Source organism: Siniperca chuatsi, linkage group LG2 (assembly GCF_020085105.1).
Source record: "Siniperca chuatsi isolate FFG_IHB_CAS linkage group LG2, ASM2008510v1, whole genome shotgun sequence".
Lineage (NCBI taxonomy): Eukaryota > Metazoa > Chordata > Actinopteri > Centrarchiformes > Sinipercidae > Siniperca > Siniperca chuatsi.
Window position 1 is genome coordinate 3700424 of NC_058043.1, and position 18029 is coordinate 3718452.

The window sequence follows — 18029 nt, forward strand, 5'->3', positions numbered from 1 at the left end:
GCTGCAGAAGTTGAGATTTGGAGGTGATTAGTGATTTATCTAATTAATGTGAGAAAGCTGAGTCTCACTGGGATGTAACGCAGGCCAGGCTGCCACTGACAACACTGTCCGCTCCTTTGTTTGTTCCCTCGTGGGAGTATCGTACAGCTGATGCAGGGATGGAGCGAGGAGGAGCTATGTTCCATTTTAAAGATGCGCTTCCCTCTTTGTACATGCAAACACACACACGTTTGGGAAAACAGGGCTGAATTTGGTTCTGATTTAGCACAGCCGGCTGCTCCTCCTCATCCCTCAAGTGAGTCGTCTCCTGATGATTCTCAGACGCAGCAAACGTTAGGCGCTTTTGTGCAAGGGCAAGTGTATGAGTGGAGGGAATAAGGTCATTGAAAAGACAACGGGTCTCTCCACTGAGACGGCCAAGAAGGATTTCTGTCTGTGGCTGCAGAGTAAAGTCTGCTGTAGCACTGCTACATTCTAGAAATGATTTCACTGGTAATAATGAAACTGCAAATAGGATATTTACGGTGTGAAAATAATAAAAAATGACAGTTGTTTTATCTAAAATGGATCTGCTTATTAATGGTTGTTTACTTGATTAAAGGTTTTGCACATAAAATGTCAGAAAATAGTTAAAAATGCCCATCACAATTTCCCAAGGTGCCCAAAGTGATGTCTTCAAATAGCTTGTTTTGTCTGACCAACATCCTAAACTCCAAAGAAATTCTCAATGATATAAAACAGAGAAAAGAAGAAAATCCTCACATTTGAGAAGCTGGAACCAGTGAATATTTCGCATTTTTGCTTGACATAAAAATAAAATTGAGCGACTAATCGATTAATTGACTAATCATTTCAGCTCTAATATTAAAGTAGACACATCAATGTAGGGCTGGGCAACATAGTTACAACTCATATGTGCAAATCAAGAACTTACACTAACTAGTTTTGTTAGTTTTTTCTAACTTGTTCTGAATGATTAATTTTAAACAGAAATTTCTTACGATAACGATAGCATAACAAAATCATATCATAACAATATGATTCTGTAAAAGGTCTAGACATTTTTGCATGTATGGTGTGGCCGGTGAATTTTCCTGTTCTTTAGCCATTGTAGAAATGAGTTTAGATTTCAGATGTGGCCTTGTACACATGCACTGGTGTGTGTGTGTGGCTGTGTGCGTGTTCTGCCACATAAAGCTGCAAAATGAGTGAGCAGCAGACGGTTGTTTCATTTCTGAAAACTGCATGCTCTTGCATCAATATTCATGGCTGACAGGTGGGTGGGGAAAACAACTTGGCACAAAGCCTTCACACACTGTCTTTCTCACTTAGATTTAACTGCTATTATTTTCTAGGGGGATTCAAGGGGAACAGGAAGTCCCCGTCACTTTTACCTCACTATTTCCCTTTTCTTACACTAAACTTTTTACACAAGCTCTTTTTAGTGTTGGTGGGGAAGTTTTTCCGCTGTATCACTTGTAGTAACACCTAGATGGGCACACTGACTGACTGGCTTAAATTCAAATGTATTGTATTTTATCTTTCAGAGGATAAAAAGCTCTGGTGGGACTTGATGTGATGCCAGTGTGCGCAGTGGGAAGGGGAGGGTTTGGTCTGTATGTTGGGGTGCAATGGCTGGGGTTTGACTCTACCATCTCTTTGTCATTTTTAAAGGTAATTTTTATGGCATTTAAACTAAACTAGATTGCCAGCCTTTAACATGGAGTGACAGTAAAGAAGAGGGTAAGAGGTGATGACATGCAGCTAAGTAAGGTTGCACAGTTGAATCCTAAACCTGAATTATTTTCTACAATTGAAACTGACCCAAAGTGAAGATAATGAAGCATTGTTGTTTAGAACCTGTGCTGTCGCTGGAAATGGTTGGGATTCCAGCAGGGCTAAGCAGTAATTCAGGATTTGTTTATTGTCTCTACAGATAAACGCACTGTGACACAATTCTCATGTCGAATTATTGTGATTAACAGGTGTCGTTTCTGTCTTTTTTTTCTCCAAACTTTATTGAACAAATTTCCAAATGAATGAGTTAAATTTTGCAACAACAAAAAAAAGACGCCATGATATTTTAATTACTTCCACATATACTGTATGTTTGGAAAATAATGTGATATTGTGGTTAATAAAAGACTATTATAAACAAACTATTGCATTCAATGAGATGAACATGAATTTAACTTTATACAATGTGATTTTGAATGCTTAGAAATAAATACAGCATATCAATATTATGATAATGCTTTTATATCTAGTTATATACAGTGGTGTGAAAATGTGTTTGCCCCCTTCCTGATTTCTTTTTTTTTTTTTTTTTGCATGTTTGTCACACTTAAATGTTTCAGATCAGACAATAGTATAATGCAGGGTTTGAGCCAGACCATGCCATTGTGAACATGACACACTTGAAACATAAAATATCCTGTCACTACAACCACAACCTGGATGAATGCTGTTAGCATGCTTCTCATTTTAAAATGTTATAAGCTGTATCAACAGTTTGTTTTTGTGAATTGGCCAAAACTACAAAATGAATGATTTTGGCTGTTAGCTAGTAAACATGCATTGCAGAAACTCTGTCTGTATGCTTGGCCAATAAAGGTTTGTAAGAGAAGACATGCCAAGAAACGCCTTTACCGTTTTGATATTTAAAGTTATTTGTCAGTGGCACAGCTCTGGTGAAACAAATGGGTGTACTTTCTTGTTCGCCCTATTTTTCATCCATATGATTTTATAATTTCCTAAAAATTCTCACTTGTTTAGTGTAATTAAACAGAAATTAGATTTGTCTTATATGATATGTCCAGTATCAAATATAATATAATTTAAATATTAGTTTGTAGCACTCAACTGGTGTACAGTTTTCACAATATTGATTATTGTTCCCTTTGAATGGAGCAGTGAAAAGTACTACTAGGCCTATTTGTCCCCATTTGAGACAGTTCTGGCTCAAACACTGTAATGTAATATAGATTATTGTGTGCGCCCCATCTTACCAAATCACATGCCTGTTCCATTTACAGAAACAGTGAGAATCTTTCACACCTAAAAATGACTTGAGCCACATGTGCAGGAGACAACACTCGAGACAGACTTAATAAAATGGAGATGCACACACTGTCTGTACTTGCAACTGAAGCAGTTTATTTGCTAAATATTACTTACATGATGTTATCATATTGGAAGTATTAACTTTATTAGCTTTCGTAAAATAAAATGCGTGATAGTGAAGTCAGACAAAAGACATGGAAGCAAGGTTACCCAAGCAATGAACAGTGTCACAAGCAAAGGCTAGACCATAGATTGTCAGGAAGAGGAAAGAAGAAGGGATAAACCTTTTGCCAACAAGCTAATATAACAATACATAAATGGATCAGTGGTGGAAGAAAGACAAAACAAAAATGAACTTATTCAGGATGATATTTGTTTTGACAGTTGCCTTTCAATCCCAGAGATAATATAAAATAGATTTGTGGTTGAGTATCATTTTGTTTTTAAGATATTGTTCATGTTCACAAACAGATTGCTTGATTGACAAATTGCACAAAGTAATTACGTGTCTCCATGGCAACGGGAGATGAAGTGACGAGGGTATGATGTTGTCCTGTTTTCATACTGGTTCACTGTCCCTCTGTGTTCAGTTTCGCTCCATGCCCTCCACATGACGCATCCTCCCACATGACAGACATAACGCATCACACAGGCCCCGCCTCTCAGAGTAGACCTCCGAGCGTACACACTGTTAGTGTCTGTGGGTGTGGAGTGTCCCACATACCTCGAAGCATTTAACTGATCAGATATACTAGCTTGTTTTAGTCACCATATATGCATTTATTGCTGTGTTGTGTCTGCACTGCATTTCCCAGAGATCACCTGGCAATCTGTCGGTATGGGTGGTAATCTGATTGATTCTCTGTTGATGAGGGTTGCGTTCGTGTTGGTAATGCTCTATTTTATCACCAATCATGTCAATATCAATTTTCCCATTTTCAAGTATTTGTGCTTCTGTGTGTTTGCAGCACTGGTGTTCATGACAGGTGTGTATAAGAAAATGAATTGGCACAATCATCACGGATGCAATTGTAAGTGTCTTCTTTACTTGCAATTAAATCACTTTATTGACAGAATATATACTGTTTAGTGCAAGGAAGGCAGTTATGAGTCTGGTCTAAACTTCTGTGCAGATGCTGCATTTATCCATAATGGTACAGTGTGACAGGTGGTGGACTGTGTCTGCTGCTGCGGAGTGGAGTATCACAGATGCCATTTTATCATCCATGTGTTAAGCAGCGAAAGGTCTATTCTGTTAAATGTCATGTACGGAGTGTACAAAATATGAGGAGCACTGGCTCTTTCCATGAAGCACTGTGAAGCTGATGACCTGCTATTGATATCACCTGTTATAAATCTGCATCAGCTTTCTACGGGAGATTTATTGAAGGTGATGAGGAAGAATGAATGAAGGATGAATGATGGAGCATGTGGGCAGCAGTGGCATAGGAAAAGGCATTGCTTACGTCGATTGTGTTTTAAGTTCATCCAAACTTCCATAGGTACCTGCAGTTCTTCACCTGATTAATTTGTGTAAAAGACATCTGCTGCCAGAAAAGCAGTAATAAAATCTTTAAACAAACTTCTTACCTAGATTCAAATTTAATTAAGATGACACCCCCCCACCCCCACCCACCCACACACAAAATGTTGAGCTTGCATTAACAGCATACAAACCATGCACACACACCTGCTGTCTGACAACTGGTTTCCACTTATCTCTTGTTGGAGCAGCACTTTGTGTGCTGTTGTGTTGTGCGCAAGGTTTCTTTTTTTCAGACTTAGGTGGTTTGAGAATAAATTATTTGACAGCCAGCCTTAGATTTGGATAGAGGGAAAACCCTGCCAGTGTATACTGCAGAGCTAGTTAAAACTGCTGGAAAGTGAACACCTGTCTGACGTAGTTGATGGTACAACGTAAAGCACACAATCCATCTCAAACTCCAAAGATGTTTTTATGCGTGTTGTCCTTCCTGGAGGAGTTTGTGCTCTGAGATGGGTTGAATGAATGTTCTCCACAAAAGCCATGAGATTTGATTTTGCATTTTAGATTTGATAATCAACTAGAGATTGCAACCAAAAAGGGTTGCCTAATGTCTCAGATATCTGGAAGATATTGTGAAGTAATAGGCAACACTCACTCTTGTCTTCCCCAGAAAGAAATGTGTGGAATTGATTTGTTCCACCTTAAGACAACATATACTGTAACATAAGACATAGGATGAATTTTAAAATCTATTTGCACCCATAGACTGTATAAAATATGGATGTAGTCTCCATGACGTCACCCATAGGTTTCTGAAGAGCCAGTGTGAAGCATGGCAGCTATATTTAAACTTTAAATAACTTTTGGAGCCAGCCATAAGTGGCCATTCGAGGAACTGCAGTTTTTGGCACTTATGGTTAGCTTCATTTTTCATTTTGCCGCTTGGTTGCACCTGTACTGTGCCTGTACTGTTAGACTACAATGTCAACACCTTAAGTAGGTACACTGTGTTTCTGTTTATGTTGCAGAGGATTGGTTAGAAGTAACTATATATGTTTGGATACTACAATGGATACGTCTTTAGATAGAAATACTGAATGGACGTGCATGTGCAAACTAACATTGAGAGAAGTTGTCACATATGCGTTTGTACCTATACCTGTCATTCCTGTGGTCAGAGGGAATCAGTGCAGACAAATTCAAATGTTCAGTGTCCAAATGTAAGTTGCATTTAGGTCACATGCCTCGGGATCTGATTTTGTACCTCAGATCCTTTTGGTCCAGATAGGAACTGGGAAAACATGTGACTCAATGCAGATTTTTGCTGCTCACTGATTAGAAAACTTCAGATCTGTGTCACATGACTACTTAATATTGAGAGGTGTATTTTGCCACATGTGGGGAAGAATATTAGAAACAGTCCAGTTCAACACCACTGCAAACTACAACCTTAATAATAAACATATAATGAAATTAATATCTCTCTGACAGTGTCAGTCAAAACTGATCATTATTATCTTTTATAAAGGTAGAATTTATGGCTGAGCTGTTGTATTGGATTGCATTGCGGATTTTCTAGGTGTACCATTGCCATTGAGTGTATGTTAGACCTTACAATGATTTATATTCATTATAAGAGTAATTCCAGAATATGTTGTAGATTTGCTGTAATGTTGAGGTTTTGTATATTCAGATATGAAAAGTCATGTCAGCTGAAACAATAAATTGATCAACAAAAAAATTAACAAGTAATCAATTATCAAAAAAGTTGCTGGTTTTATCATATTTTCATATTTTTCAAGCTATACACATTCCCTGTAGTTTAGGAAATTATAACAACCATTTTACACTGTTTTATGACATTTTATAGACCAAACAATAGAAAATAAGGCACATTAATCGATAATGTAAATAATAGGTATTAATAGCTAATGAAGTTAATTACAGCCCTACATGTGACACTGATTTGACAGTCCAGTTCAGTTGCTGATGTGCAGTGTTAAAGAAGCTTTGCTGAAAAGTAGGGATCCCCCGATCCCGCTTTTTTGCCACCGATACAGATTGGCAATCGTCTTTGATCGATACATGGCCGATTCCGATTGTTTTTGTTTTGTTATAGCAGCTGGTATTGCAGTATTAAAAAAGAAAACGAAAAAACAAAGTATTGGAATACATTGAAAATAGCCCCTTTTTTAGTGCTTAAAAAGTCCTTGAAATTCAAATGAACCACATAACACTGTCTGTATATTTTGACCAAAGTTTTGTTCATCAAGTTATCATAATTAAATTGCTTAGAATCAGAAATTGCTCAGCTTTTTCTTTATTTAAATTCTGATGTGTCACCATCTCTCCCTCTCTGACTTTTCAATTTCTCTCTCTCTCCTTTCTTCCTCGCCTGATGAGCCTTTTACCAAAAACTAAATATGCCATGGAAGTGTAAATTTAATCCAGCATGGCTGGAAACTGATCTTTATAGTGATTGACTTTTGACTGATCTGTTTTATACTGACTCCTTTATACTCCTCTTAACTAGCAGCAAGTGATCAACAACTGCTAGGCTAAAAATAAGGCTTACCTAGTCTGTTGCAGGCCACATTTTGGTCTTTGTCGTCAACTTGAACTGGAGCATCTGCAGATTAATTCAGAATGCAGATTAATATGTTATGATCCACTAAAGGTAGACACGATACGAGATGAATAAATCGCCCTTTTTGTTAGCCGCGTTACCATCTCGACCGGAAAGGAGCCTGCTGTATGTTGCTATGCGTCTGCGCCGTCGCCATATTGGAGAGGTCAAGATCCACTAGTAAACAAATACAATTTGTGTCCTCGATCGGCGACTACAAAGCATTAATCCCGATCTCCTGATCGCATATTTTTACTGAATATCGGCCGATAACGATTGGCATCCGATTGATCTGGGCATCCCTACCGAAAAGCATGTTCAGTGTTGAATATAACAGACTCAACTGAAGACCTTTAGTGTGTAGTGAAATACTTTCAGTATGTTTTGGACTAACGTGACGTTAGAGGTATTTGCCTCTAAGGCAGAGAGGTGAGTGCTTTATAAGAAGTTTCAGTAGGTGGGTAGCCTTGTGGGACCAGTTGCTGTCCCACTGTCTGACCTGTTCTTGCGAGCCCCACCATATATTCAGAGACACTCGACTACATAACAAGACTCAGTGGTGTCAGTATTGCAGAGAGAGTGAGGTTGTTTTGTAGTTTTGTGCTGGAAGAAAAGTTTAAGTGTACAAGTAAATAAACCCAGTAGAAGGTATAATCGGATTTCTTAAACCCCCTGAGGAAGGTAACACAGGAAACTCTCTTTACTCTCTTTAATTTAGGTTGTGCAGGCCAGTGGAGACAGGTGTGTGAGTGAGTGCAGCTGATAAACTGGTCTAAAAATTTAAACCCGCCAGACTAGACAAGTCTGACACATGTCACTCAGATGTTTGTTGTTAACCGGATTGTAGCTTTCATGCTTCACTGTTGCACATGGGTGATGACTGTGTTTTTGTTGACTTCCTTGTGCACCATTAAGCTAAGTGCAGATCATGATAAATCTCACTGCAGTTCATTTGTCCTAGCTTAGTTTTCTTGATTTACAGGAGAAACATGTCAAAAATAAGTATGGAGTCACTTTTGAGTTTTTCTGAAAAATGGCTCCAAAATGAAATTATTAAAAAGATTTACACACAAATCTCAGAAAATATCCAGGAAATTGTGACAGTTTTTCATGTTTAATGCAACTTAGGCCATTAGCTTTTAAAATGAGAACAGCTTTACAGATTGACCACACAATTTTTTTTTTTATATTGCATGTAAAGTACTTTTCATTTCTTATAGGCCTGTATATTTTCTATTTATATAGAAATATTTATATATTAAATACTCAGTGGTGATTTGGAATGCTTCTCCCAACAAACTCAGTGCAGTGCAGCAATCTTCAGTGCATCCTTAGTAGGATGGTGGGTTTCTGTTTTCACTTTAATTTTCATGGAATTGCAAAGGGCAGATCAAACAGACTGAAATGGACTAAAGACGGATTCACTTAAGATTTTCTCTGGTGTAGGGAAGCTTATACACTGAGGAAGATGGATGTTGGAAGGATGAAGGTTTGCGTAAATGCACATTCAGATTGACAGACAGATTCTTGGGTGGAGTTGAGGTAAGGTGGTAAAACTGACAGTGTACTTGAATTGAGTTTGCATTCATGTTATGTTGGAAAGACCGGACATTAAAGCTTTCTGGTAACTTGTTTGCTACATCTTACATCAGTACTGCATTGTACTCATGGAAAACCCTGAAGTCCTGCAGTGCAGATCTTTGTGGGTGACCATGGGATTGTTTTAAATTAGTAAGGTGCATAATGTATAACGTGTGCCCCGGGTTTGAATCCCGTTATTAACCTTTTTCCTCATGTCCTTCCCCGTCTTAGTTTTTCCCCCATCTCTAATGTTAGCTATCAGTTAGTTATCGTTTCCAAAACATGACTTATAAACAGCTAAACAGTGTTTCCTTAGAATTGAAAATAATTACTTATGTGGGCAGAGGCTGCTGGATGACTCACATCCTAAAGGCTAAACCATTTTCTTTGGTCATCAGGTGGTGGGAACTCAATAATTTGCATAAAGAAAGAGAAACTTTCCATCCATATATTTCAGTAATGTTTTAGAGAGGCATGACGTTGAATGAATTCTATTTGCTTTGGTCCCATCCACCTCAATATCCATGCAAACCCCCCAGCAATATTGCTACTGTACCTAAGTTCCTAAAAGTGTCACAGATTCAGTGTAGGGTTGTGTAAGAATGTTCTGTACTGGTTATTCTCAAATTATTCCGTTTCAACATTTCTGTGCTGTGTCATTGCAGCCTGAAACCAACCCCAGCAGCAATGTTTCCACTAAAACCTCAGTGAAAGCTAAAGTGGTTGCCATTGTAGAATTTCTCCCTCACACATTTATCCCACTTCTGTCCTGCATTAGTGTTGGTAACAATTCTTTCTTGATCTGTCCTCAGGGGAAAAAACACTTGTAGATCTTGTGATTCTCAACTGGGTATTTAGTTAAGAAACACAGCCTGTCCTTATGATTATTAGTGTCAACAAATTATTATTATTTCAGCAGCATACAGTACTACCAATAGAGGTTATCTTGGCACTCCTACTACAACTACTATTCTTAAAAAAAATGAGATTGCTCCTAAATCTGTTTCTGTACCAATCCCTGCTGTGGGCATCAAGGCTGTCCAATGATTAATCATCAGATAACTCTTTTAGATTTTGGGATTGCATTCAATGCAAGTAAGTGAAAATGTGCCATTTCAGTGTTGAATTACAAGCTGAACTTATGCTCTCTTGCCAGTTAATTAACATAGCTTGAATTATTTATTTAGCCTATTTACTTTTTTTTGTGAAAAGTTTCCAGCATGCTGAGATTTGTGGTGGTGATGTGTACTGTATATTCTTGCTTTTTTTGTTTGGTGATCTGGTTGTCAGATTGCCATTTTGACCTGTTGAAAGAACGATGTTAATAGACCACCCTCCTCAGTTTTCCATTTCAGGATGGGAATCAGAAACAGCTGAAGAGACCACACTGATAATGCCCATATTGATAAAGCACCAGTAGTCATTGACTGCTTTGTTGAGCATAAAAACATTTAGTGATTTTCTATCTGTTAGACCATCTAGATGCAAATAAGTGCAGAATTTAGTGCAAAAAAGAGTTCACTCAGTGTCATATTTTCTCTGGTAAACACAGCCTCACATTAGGGGTGGGCGATATGGCCAAAATTTAACGGTATATATCACAATACAGTAATTGTTCTGTAAATTAAATTACGAAATGGTTTTAAATTACCATACCATACTTTGGAACTTCTATACAAACAAAAACAACTCCTCCTGCTCTGTATTTACAATTTCACTCTCCTCCTCCATGTTTTCGTGTCACTTTTTTCTTCTGCGGCGGTTGGCAAACCAGCTTAGAGGTGCATTACCGCCACCAACTGACCCTCTCACGTCATGTGAGAATGTGCAGGGCTCCAGACTGCGACTATTTAGTCGCATTTTGCGACCTTTTTGGAGACAGTGCTCCTAAATTTTATAACTAGGACCACCAGTGAGACATGCAAATATGCTCCCCGTTTTTTTCCTCTGTTTTTTAAAATCATCATCGTATATCATGTGAAACAACAGGAGGGAGCGATAATTGGTGTGTGCGTGAGCGTGTATTACTAATGTTGTAGGGACATATATCTGTTTACACGGTCACATTGTCGGGACTCTCCTTCCTTTTGTGTGTGTACACACCTGTGTCCAGTCCGTAAGTGCTCTCGCTTGGCCCGTTGGTGACAATGAAACGAACTATCGATTCATTTTCCAAAGAAAAGTTCGTTCAGACCCTCCCATAGTCAGACTGGCCATCAGGAGCACCAGGAGAAATCCTGGTGGGCCTGTCACTCTTACAAAAATAAGAGTGTGAGAGAGATGTGTCGTTGGCCCACTTTGATAATGCACCAGGCCACATCGTCCTCCTCAAGATCCTCAATACCAGCCCAACTGTTTGAGGTAGTTAAGGTTTTGCAGCTGAAGTGGTAAGACAGAAGACAATAGGGATAAGATAAGCAAGGTTTGGGTTTGGCTAGCTGGCTGTTAAGCTATATCGGGTGCCTTTTGTTGAAACATCTTCAACTTTTCATAAAGACGATGCACTCGTCAATGTCACTCTTCGTGAACTGACCAATCACAGCCTGGACGGGGCGGGACATTAAAAAAAGGTTGACATGCTACAGTAAACTTTGAACACATTGTTATGCATAAATGGTTATGATAATTGACAAGTCAGTACTTAGCATTAACAAATTAGAGACAAACCACCAATGTGAACCAATTTTCAAAGATTTAATGAAGGAACAAAACCTACAACAATTATAAATGTTGGTTGTGTGTTTCTTAAACTTCTGTACTGTCCAACTGGAATTAATATTATACTAGTGGAAGGCTATATAGTATACTATTATACAAAATTATAATGTATATAGTAACATTATACAAACCCGATTCCAAAAAAGTTGGGACACTGTACAAATTATGAATAAAAAAGGAATGCAATAATTTACAAATCTCATAAACTTATATTTTATTCACAATAGAATATAGATATAGATCAACATATCAAATGTTGAAAGTGAGACATTTTGAAATGCCATGCCAAATATTGGCTCATTTTGGATTTCATGAGAGCTACACATTCCAAAAAAGTTGGGACAGGTAGCAATAAGAGGCCGGAAAAGTTAAATGTACATATAAGGAACAGCTGGAGGACCAATTTGCAACTTATTAGGTCAATTGGCAACATGATTGGGTATAAAAAGAGCCTCTCAGAGTGGCAGTGTCTCTCAGAAGTCAAGATGGGCAGAGGATCACCAATTCCCCCAATGCTGCGGCGAAACATAGTGGAGCAATATCAGAAAGGAGTTTCTCAGAGAAAAATTGCAAAGAGTTTGAAGTTATCATCATCTACAGTGCATAATATCATCCAAAGATTCAGAGAATCTGGAACAATCTCTGTGCGTAAGGGTCAAGGCCGGAAAACCAAACTGAATGCCCGTGATCTCCGGGTCCTTAGACGGCACTGCATCACATACAGGAATGCTACTGTAATGGAAATCACAACATGGGCTCAGGAATACTTCCAGAAAACATTGTCGGTGAACACAATCCACCGTGCCATTCGCCGTTGCCGGCTAAAACTCTATAGGTCAAAAAAGAAGCCATATCTAAACATGATCCAGAAGCGCAGGCGTTTTCTCTGGGCCAAGGCTCCTTTAAAATGGACTGTGGCAAAGTGGAAAACTGTTCTGTGGTCAAACGAATCAAAATTTGAAGTTCTTTTTGGAAAACTGGGACGCCATGTCATCCGGACTAAAGAGGACAAGGACAGCCCAAGTTGTTAGCAGCGCTCAGTTCAGAAGCCTGCATCTTTGATGGTATGGGGTTGCATGAGTGCGTGTGGCATGGGCAGCTTACACATCTGGAAAGGCACCATCAGTGCTGAAAGGTATATCCAAGTTCTAGAACAACATATGCTCCCATCCAGACGTCGTCTCTTTCAGGGAAGACCTTGCATTTTCCAACATGACAATGCCAGGCCACATACTGCATCAATTACAACATCATGGCTGTGTAGAAGAAGGATCCGGGTACTTAAATGGCCAGCCTGCAGTCCAGATCTTTCACCCATAGAAAACATTTGGCACATCATAAAGAGGAAGATGCGACAAAGAAGACCTAAGACAGTTGAGCAACTAGAAGCCTGTATTAGACAAGAATGGGACAACATTCCTGTTCCTAAACTTGAGCAACTTGTCTCCTCAGTCCCCAGACGTTTGCAGACTGTTGTAGATGCCACACAGTGGTAAACATGGCCTTGTTCCAACTTTTTTGAGATGTTGATGCCATGAAATTTAAAATCAACTTATTTTTCCCTTAAAATGATACATTTTCTCAGTTTAAACATTTGATGTGTCATCTATGTTGTATTCTGAATAAAATATTGAAAATTGAAACTCTCATATCATTGCATTCTGTTTTTATTCACAATTTGTAGTGTCCCAACTTTTTTGGAACAGGGTTTGTATAATGAATATATTAATATAATACTATTATATTAACATTATACTTTTTATTTAATGTTATATTATTATACTTTAGACTAATTTATACTAGTTACTCATCCAGGTTGTGAATAGTGCATCTGCAGTGGATAGATGTAGATTTAGCCAGAGCCAGGATGCTAGTGCATTTGTGCCTATATGTGCTCCTCCTAGCCAGCCTCCTCCTAAGAACAACACGTTCCCCTTGTTTTATTTTACTAAAGTTATTGTTCTAAATATTGTTCAGTAAATCTTGTTTACAAAAACTGTGGCGTGGTTTGGTGGTGTATCAGCAGGGGCAATATTAGATAGGCTATTACAAAGAAAGGAATGCTATGTATTGTATGTACTGCTCTCAGTATGGCCGAGCACAGCACATGGTAATAAATAGACAATTTACAGAAATAACAAAGCATTTATCAGTAATACAGTTAAGATACTAGTGCGAAAAAGTTAGTCTGGTAAGCAGTCCTGCTGCCCAAATCATGTCACCTTGCAGGGCAGCTGGATTCGCAAGATTACACAAGAACCAGCCCTGATTTGCTACGTAGCCTGCCCCGAATATATAGCAGAGACACTAAGGGATATCTTCCGCGCTGGAAGCGGTATTGCCAGATCTCTACTGGTGGACACATTTTTTCCGTCGCATGGTATATTCTGACATCACGCCCAGCCCTACTTCACATTGGTGGCCTTCAGTAAAACAGCTTTAGTATTTTCTTAACATTTTCTACAGGCGCTCTCAAATTGAACACACAGCAAATTTTTGTCTCCTTATATTTTGCTTGAATTTGACTCAGCTGTTAGTTATGTGTGTGGTTGTGTATGTGTTTGAGTTTCTGTTTTCAGAACATACAAGAAACTCTGTCTATCTGTTGTTTTCCATAGAAACAGAGTAGGGATTTCTGGCACACCTACTTCCAGGTTGCATTGAGATGGGAAAAAGACTGAATAGGTGTAAACTCCAGCAACACTTAGTAGTAGTATAACTTCATTGTCGGACCAACATGTTTCGGCTTGCGCCAACCATGTCAATAAAGTTGTTCTTTATAGTACAAATGTTGCTGGAGTTTTGACCTCATCTGTTTGTTTTTCCTCCAGACCATCTTGTTTTTCCTCTCTGTGTGTGTGTGTGTGTGTGTGTGTGTGTGTGTCCTTGAAGTGGAGTCATACAGTCATAATTGAAACATTATTAACTTGCTGTCAGTCTGAACACACTTTAAAAGCAGAATTGTACATTACAGATATCATCTCTACCCGTAACACGTGTTTAAGCCCCTTGAGAACAGAGACCTCTTGCTAGCTGGGAGGGGAAAGTCACTGAAACACGGTGTTGCTGCCTTAACATCTATACTGTTGTTTAAGTGTCCTTTAACAAGAAACTTGTTTAAAGCCTCTCGGTGACCAACAGCAGACGACTGTTGTTCTTGGATGCTTCCAGGAGTGAATGTGTCTAACTGGAATGTGAAAAAGGTTATTGCTGGAACATTTGGCTGAGCGAATGGTCTCCTAATATGGGTTAGAAAGGTTAGCTGTTTTTGAATAAATGCTAAAGTTCTATACTGCATATGAAAATGTAAGAATAATTCTTTTGGGGATTTCAATTTTCTTGTTGGTATTTAACATTTTTGAAATGGCTTTGTGCAGTATGAAGAAGGTCCAGTATATTTGAATCTGTTGAATCACCTTCACCTTTCTTTTCAGCATTCAGCTTTACAAAACTTTACTCAGCTACGTTGTTGGATGGCATCATACGTCTTCGGTGTTGTTTGTTTTGTGTGCATTTCTGGAAGTAATGCGAATTATGTCCTTTTGTGTTAACAGATGCAGTGAAGGGATAGAAGATGAAAATACACAAAAAGGACAAGCAGCAGGTTTGTACTGTACCCACACACACGCATGCGCACAATAGAAAAGTAGGTCATTTATGAAAACCTATATACACACAGCAGCTTTGATACTAAATAAAACATGAATTTTAAGCTTCAATCTCAAGTGTGTTTAGGGTGTAAATTTTGGACATATTTGAACACATTCACAAGCCCTTTAATATTATAATGCAGCTTAACCCCAGATCCTGATGTTACTGTTTACATACATGAATGGAGGCTCCTGTAATATAGGACAAATGGTAAGACAAATGCCATCAAATCTGTTGGCAATAGAGTACTGAACTATAGTTCAACATTGCGCAGAGTAGTGGCTACAATCTCTTGGGCAACTGGCAGGAGGCGGTGGTTATGGTGGTAAGAATTTTACTGTACAGAGTGGAGCCAAAGTTAATTTGTGCTTATCTGATTCACAAAGTTCTCTAATTTTAACCTCCCGATTCTAATGGGAGTTAGTAAAAACTCTCAAGCATGGCAGAACATATCAGAGAGGATGGGGACACTGGGTTAGAAAAGTAATATTGTGATTGTTTACCTTCTGATGTAGTCTGTAGGATCCTAGTTAGCTGCTTTGTTGCATTATGTGCTATTCATTCTGGGCACTGCCTCGCACAAACTATTCGCTCATTCGCATTTGGTCTGAAACCACCAAAACTCCACCTTGAAATTGTGGTACTTTATAGTACTCGAGTACTCTAGCACCTAAAAATATTCTGTTGCTACATACTCTTTGGCCATCTAATTCAGTAATGCTAAAGTTAAATTGCAAAATCTGGTGATTTGTTTCCAAAAGTGCCTTTCTGCAGCACAGGAAACTTTCTTGTTTTCAGTCCTAAAAAAAGGTCTGGATGTGTCTGAAAGCACTCCCTATTTGCTACAGAGTGCGCTGCTTCCTTCTCACCCTTTCATTTGAATATTTTTAATTTGATTACACTTAACATTTGACACAATGGGACAAATATGTAGTGTCCATAGCATATGAACATTTTTTCTGAAAAGTCCCGCATTACAATGCTTCGTCTTCGATGGGCCTGTAATTAACATTATGTGACAATATACATAATGTGAAGATGTAAAATGATTTGTCTGAAATCTAAACTTACTACTCACTGTAGAGTAAACTATACATCGTCAGCTTATAAGATGACAATGTTTAACATAAAATCAATTACATGTAGCATTACCTCCAAGTCCATAACAGTACAGAAAGTCTTGAGATGGCAAGAGACATGTCTAAAGATTTTCAACCATCCCTGTTTGGTCTCTGTTGCTCCAGAGATTTATTCCTGCTTTACAGCCAACAGAGGGTGCAAGTCACCTGAAAAGCCTCTGTTACATTTCCAGGTGTCTTCGAACCTTCTTGCTCATGGTGTTGTAGAATTGTTCTGGTATTTTAGTATTCCTTGTTGCATTTCGATGATTGCTTGCTGTTTGTAATATTTATGAGTCAGGCTGAGTAGAGTCATGAGTCAGAGTTTTTGTAAGTGCGAAGTGACACAGCAGTCTCTCAGCTGAGCACGAGGCCTCCATACTGCAGTGACAGGGTGCTAGCACTGTCATAACAGGAAAACATGATCGTTCACTTGTTGTCATTAATTGGTGCTATTACCTACTCGATTATTAGATTTAAAAAAAAATCTAATTTCTCAATCATTTAACATTTCCTGTTGTAGTATTTGCTCATCAATGGCTAACAAGAAATAAAATTGGACAACAGATGTTTCTTATCAACATAATTGTGAAATAATCTATAATATTCTAATATAAAGAAAAAAACAATATGTGAACAATAACCAAGAGGTGAATTGCTGTAGATTGTAATGTCTTCACAAACCTTCCACATATGTTTCTTTAGCAGACAAGAATAAAACCCACAAAAAATCCCAAAGGACATGTTTTTCTAATGCACATTCTCTCTAAACAAATGAAACATTTGTACAAATGGAGCACATGATTTTTTATTTACTGGTCTGGTGCATGACTTGACTGACTTTGCACTTGTGATAGTTGGTGAGATTTTACAAGAGTTTAATGCATTGAAACTTAGCGTTTTTTAGCAAGGTTCAGAGTTGTACTCGAAGTAGCATGATGAGTTGGGTTACCTGATAAGCTTCCTAACTTTGACCAGTTTTCTGAAAGCTGGTGCACCTCTCAGGTTAGCAGGGTGACGCAGAGCATAAAGAGACCACGCTAAATTTCAAACTGCAGCAATAATGAAGTGTCTGACAAATACATTGAATCTCCACAAGCACCGGCAGTGCCATCTGTAGCTGTAGTCTGTGACTCTGCTATAAAAGTAACACATTTGTAATTTAAAAAAAAAAGCTTTGTTCTTTATGATTTTATTTATTGCTACAGTGCTTTAAACACACACGCAGAATGATAGCCGTGATGATTACTATGGAAAAATATACCAATACAAAACCACCCAAGCAGCTTTTGACATCCTAAAGTTTTCAAGACAAACAAGTAAAACGAGCTGGAAACTCATTTTTCTTTTCATGGTTGTGATTTTACTGTGTAAACACTCTTTGAGCCTGTACAAAAGTTCATCCTGGTTTAAGACCCCATCTGCCTAGTTTTGGATGCACCGGGGATGACTGGAAAAGATTTAGTTAAATATGATGTTTTTTCAGATACAGCAAACAAAGTGGATCCATTGCTGTTGGTAAACCCTTTTTAGCCATGCTAGCGGCATGGCTCTATGGATGGCAGGGTTGATCTGTCGACCACTTTGGTCCCGACTGAAATATCTCAACAAGTATCTGATGGATTGCCATGAAACGTGAAGGCTACTGACTTTTCTTTTAATGCCACAAGTAGGTTGACATTTTTGCTTTTCTAGTCAAATGTCTTGACCACTGTTGGATGAATTGCCACGAAATTCGGCATTGATATTCACTGTGCCCAGAGGATGAATTGTTTGGTGCTTTATC

At 38.4% G+C, this 18029-nt stretch overlaps 1 protein-coding gene across 9 annotated transcripts in view; it reads left to right on the forward strand.

Moving 5' to 3' along the window:
- The window catches only part of chd6 (chromodomain helicase DNA binding protein 6), a 105754-nt gene that overhangs the window by 8848 nt on the left and 78877 nt on the right, over positions 1 to 18029 (forward strand). For 7 of the 9 annotated variants that reach the window (XM_044217513.1, XM_044217530.1, XM_044217522.1 and 4 more), the window contains exon 2: positions 15029 to 15078. In XM_044217513.1, coding sequence (XP_044073448.1) covers positions 15049 to 15078 — 30 coding nt within the window. In that variant the 5' untranslated portion in view covers positions 15029 to 15048. Of the gene's footprint in view, positions 1 to 4031; positions 4050 to 4070; positions 4095 to 15028; positions 15079 to 18029 lie in introns of those variants that run through there. The other 2 variants (XM_044217538.1, XM_044217545.1) reach the window with 2 other exon arrangements.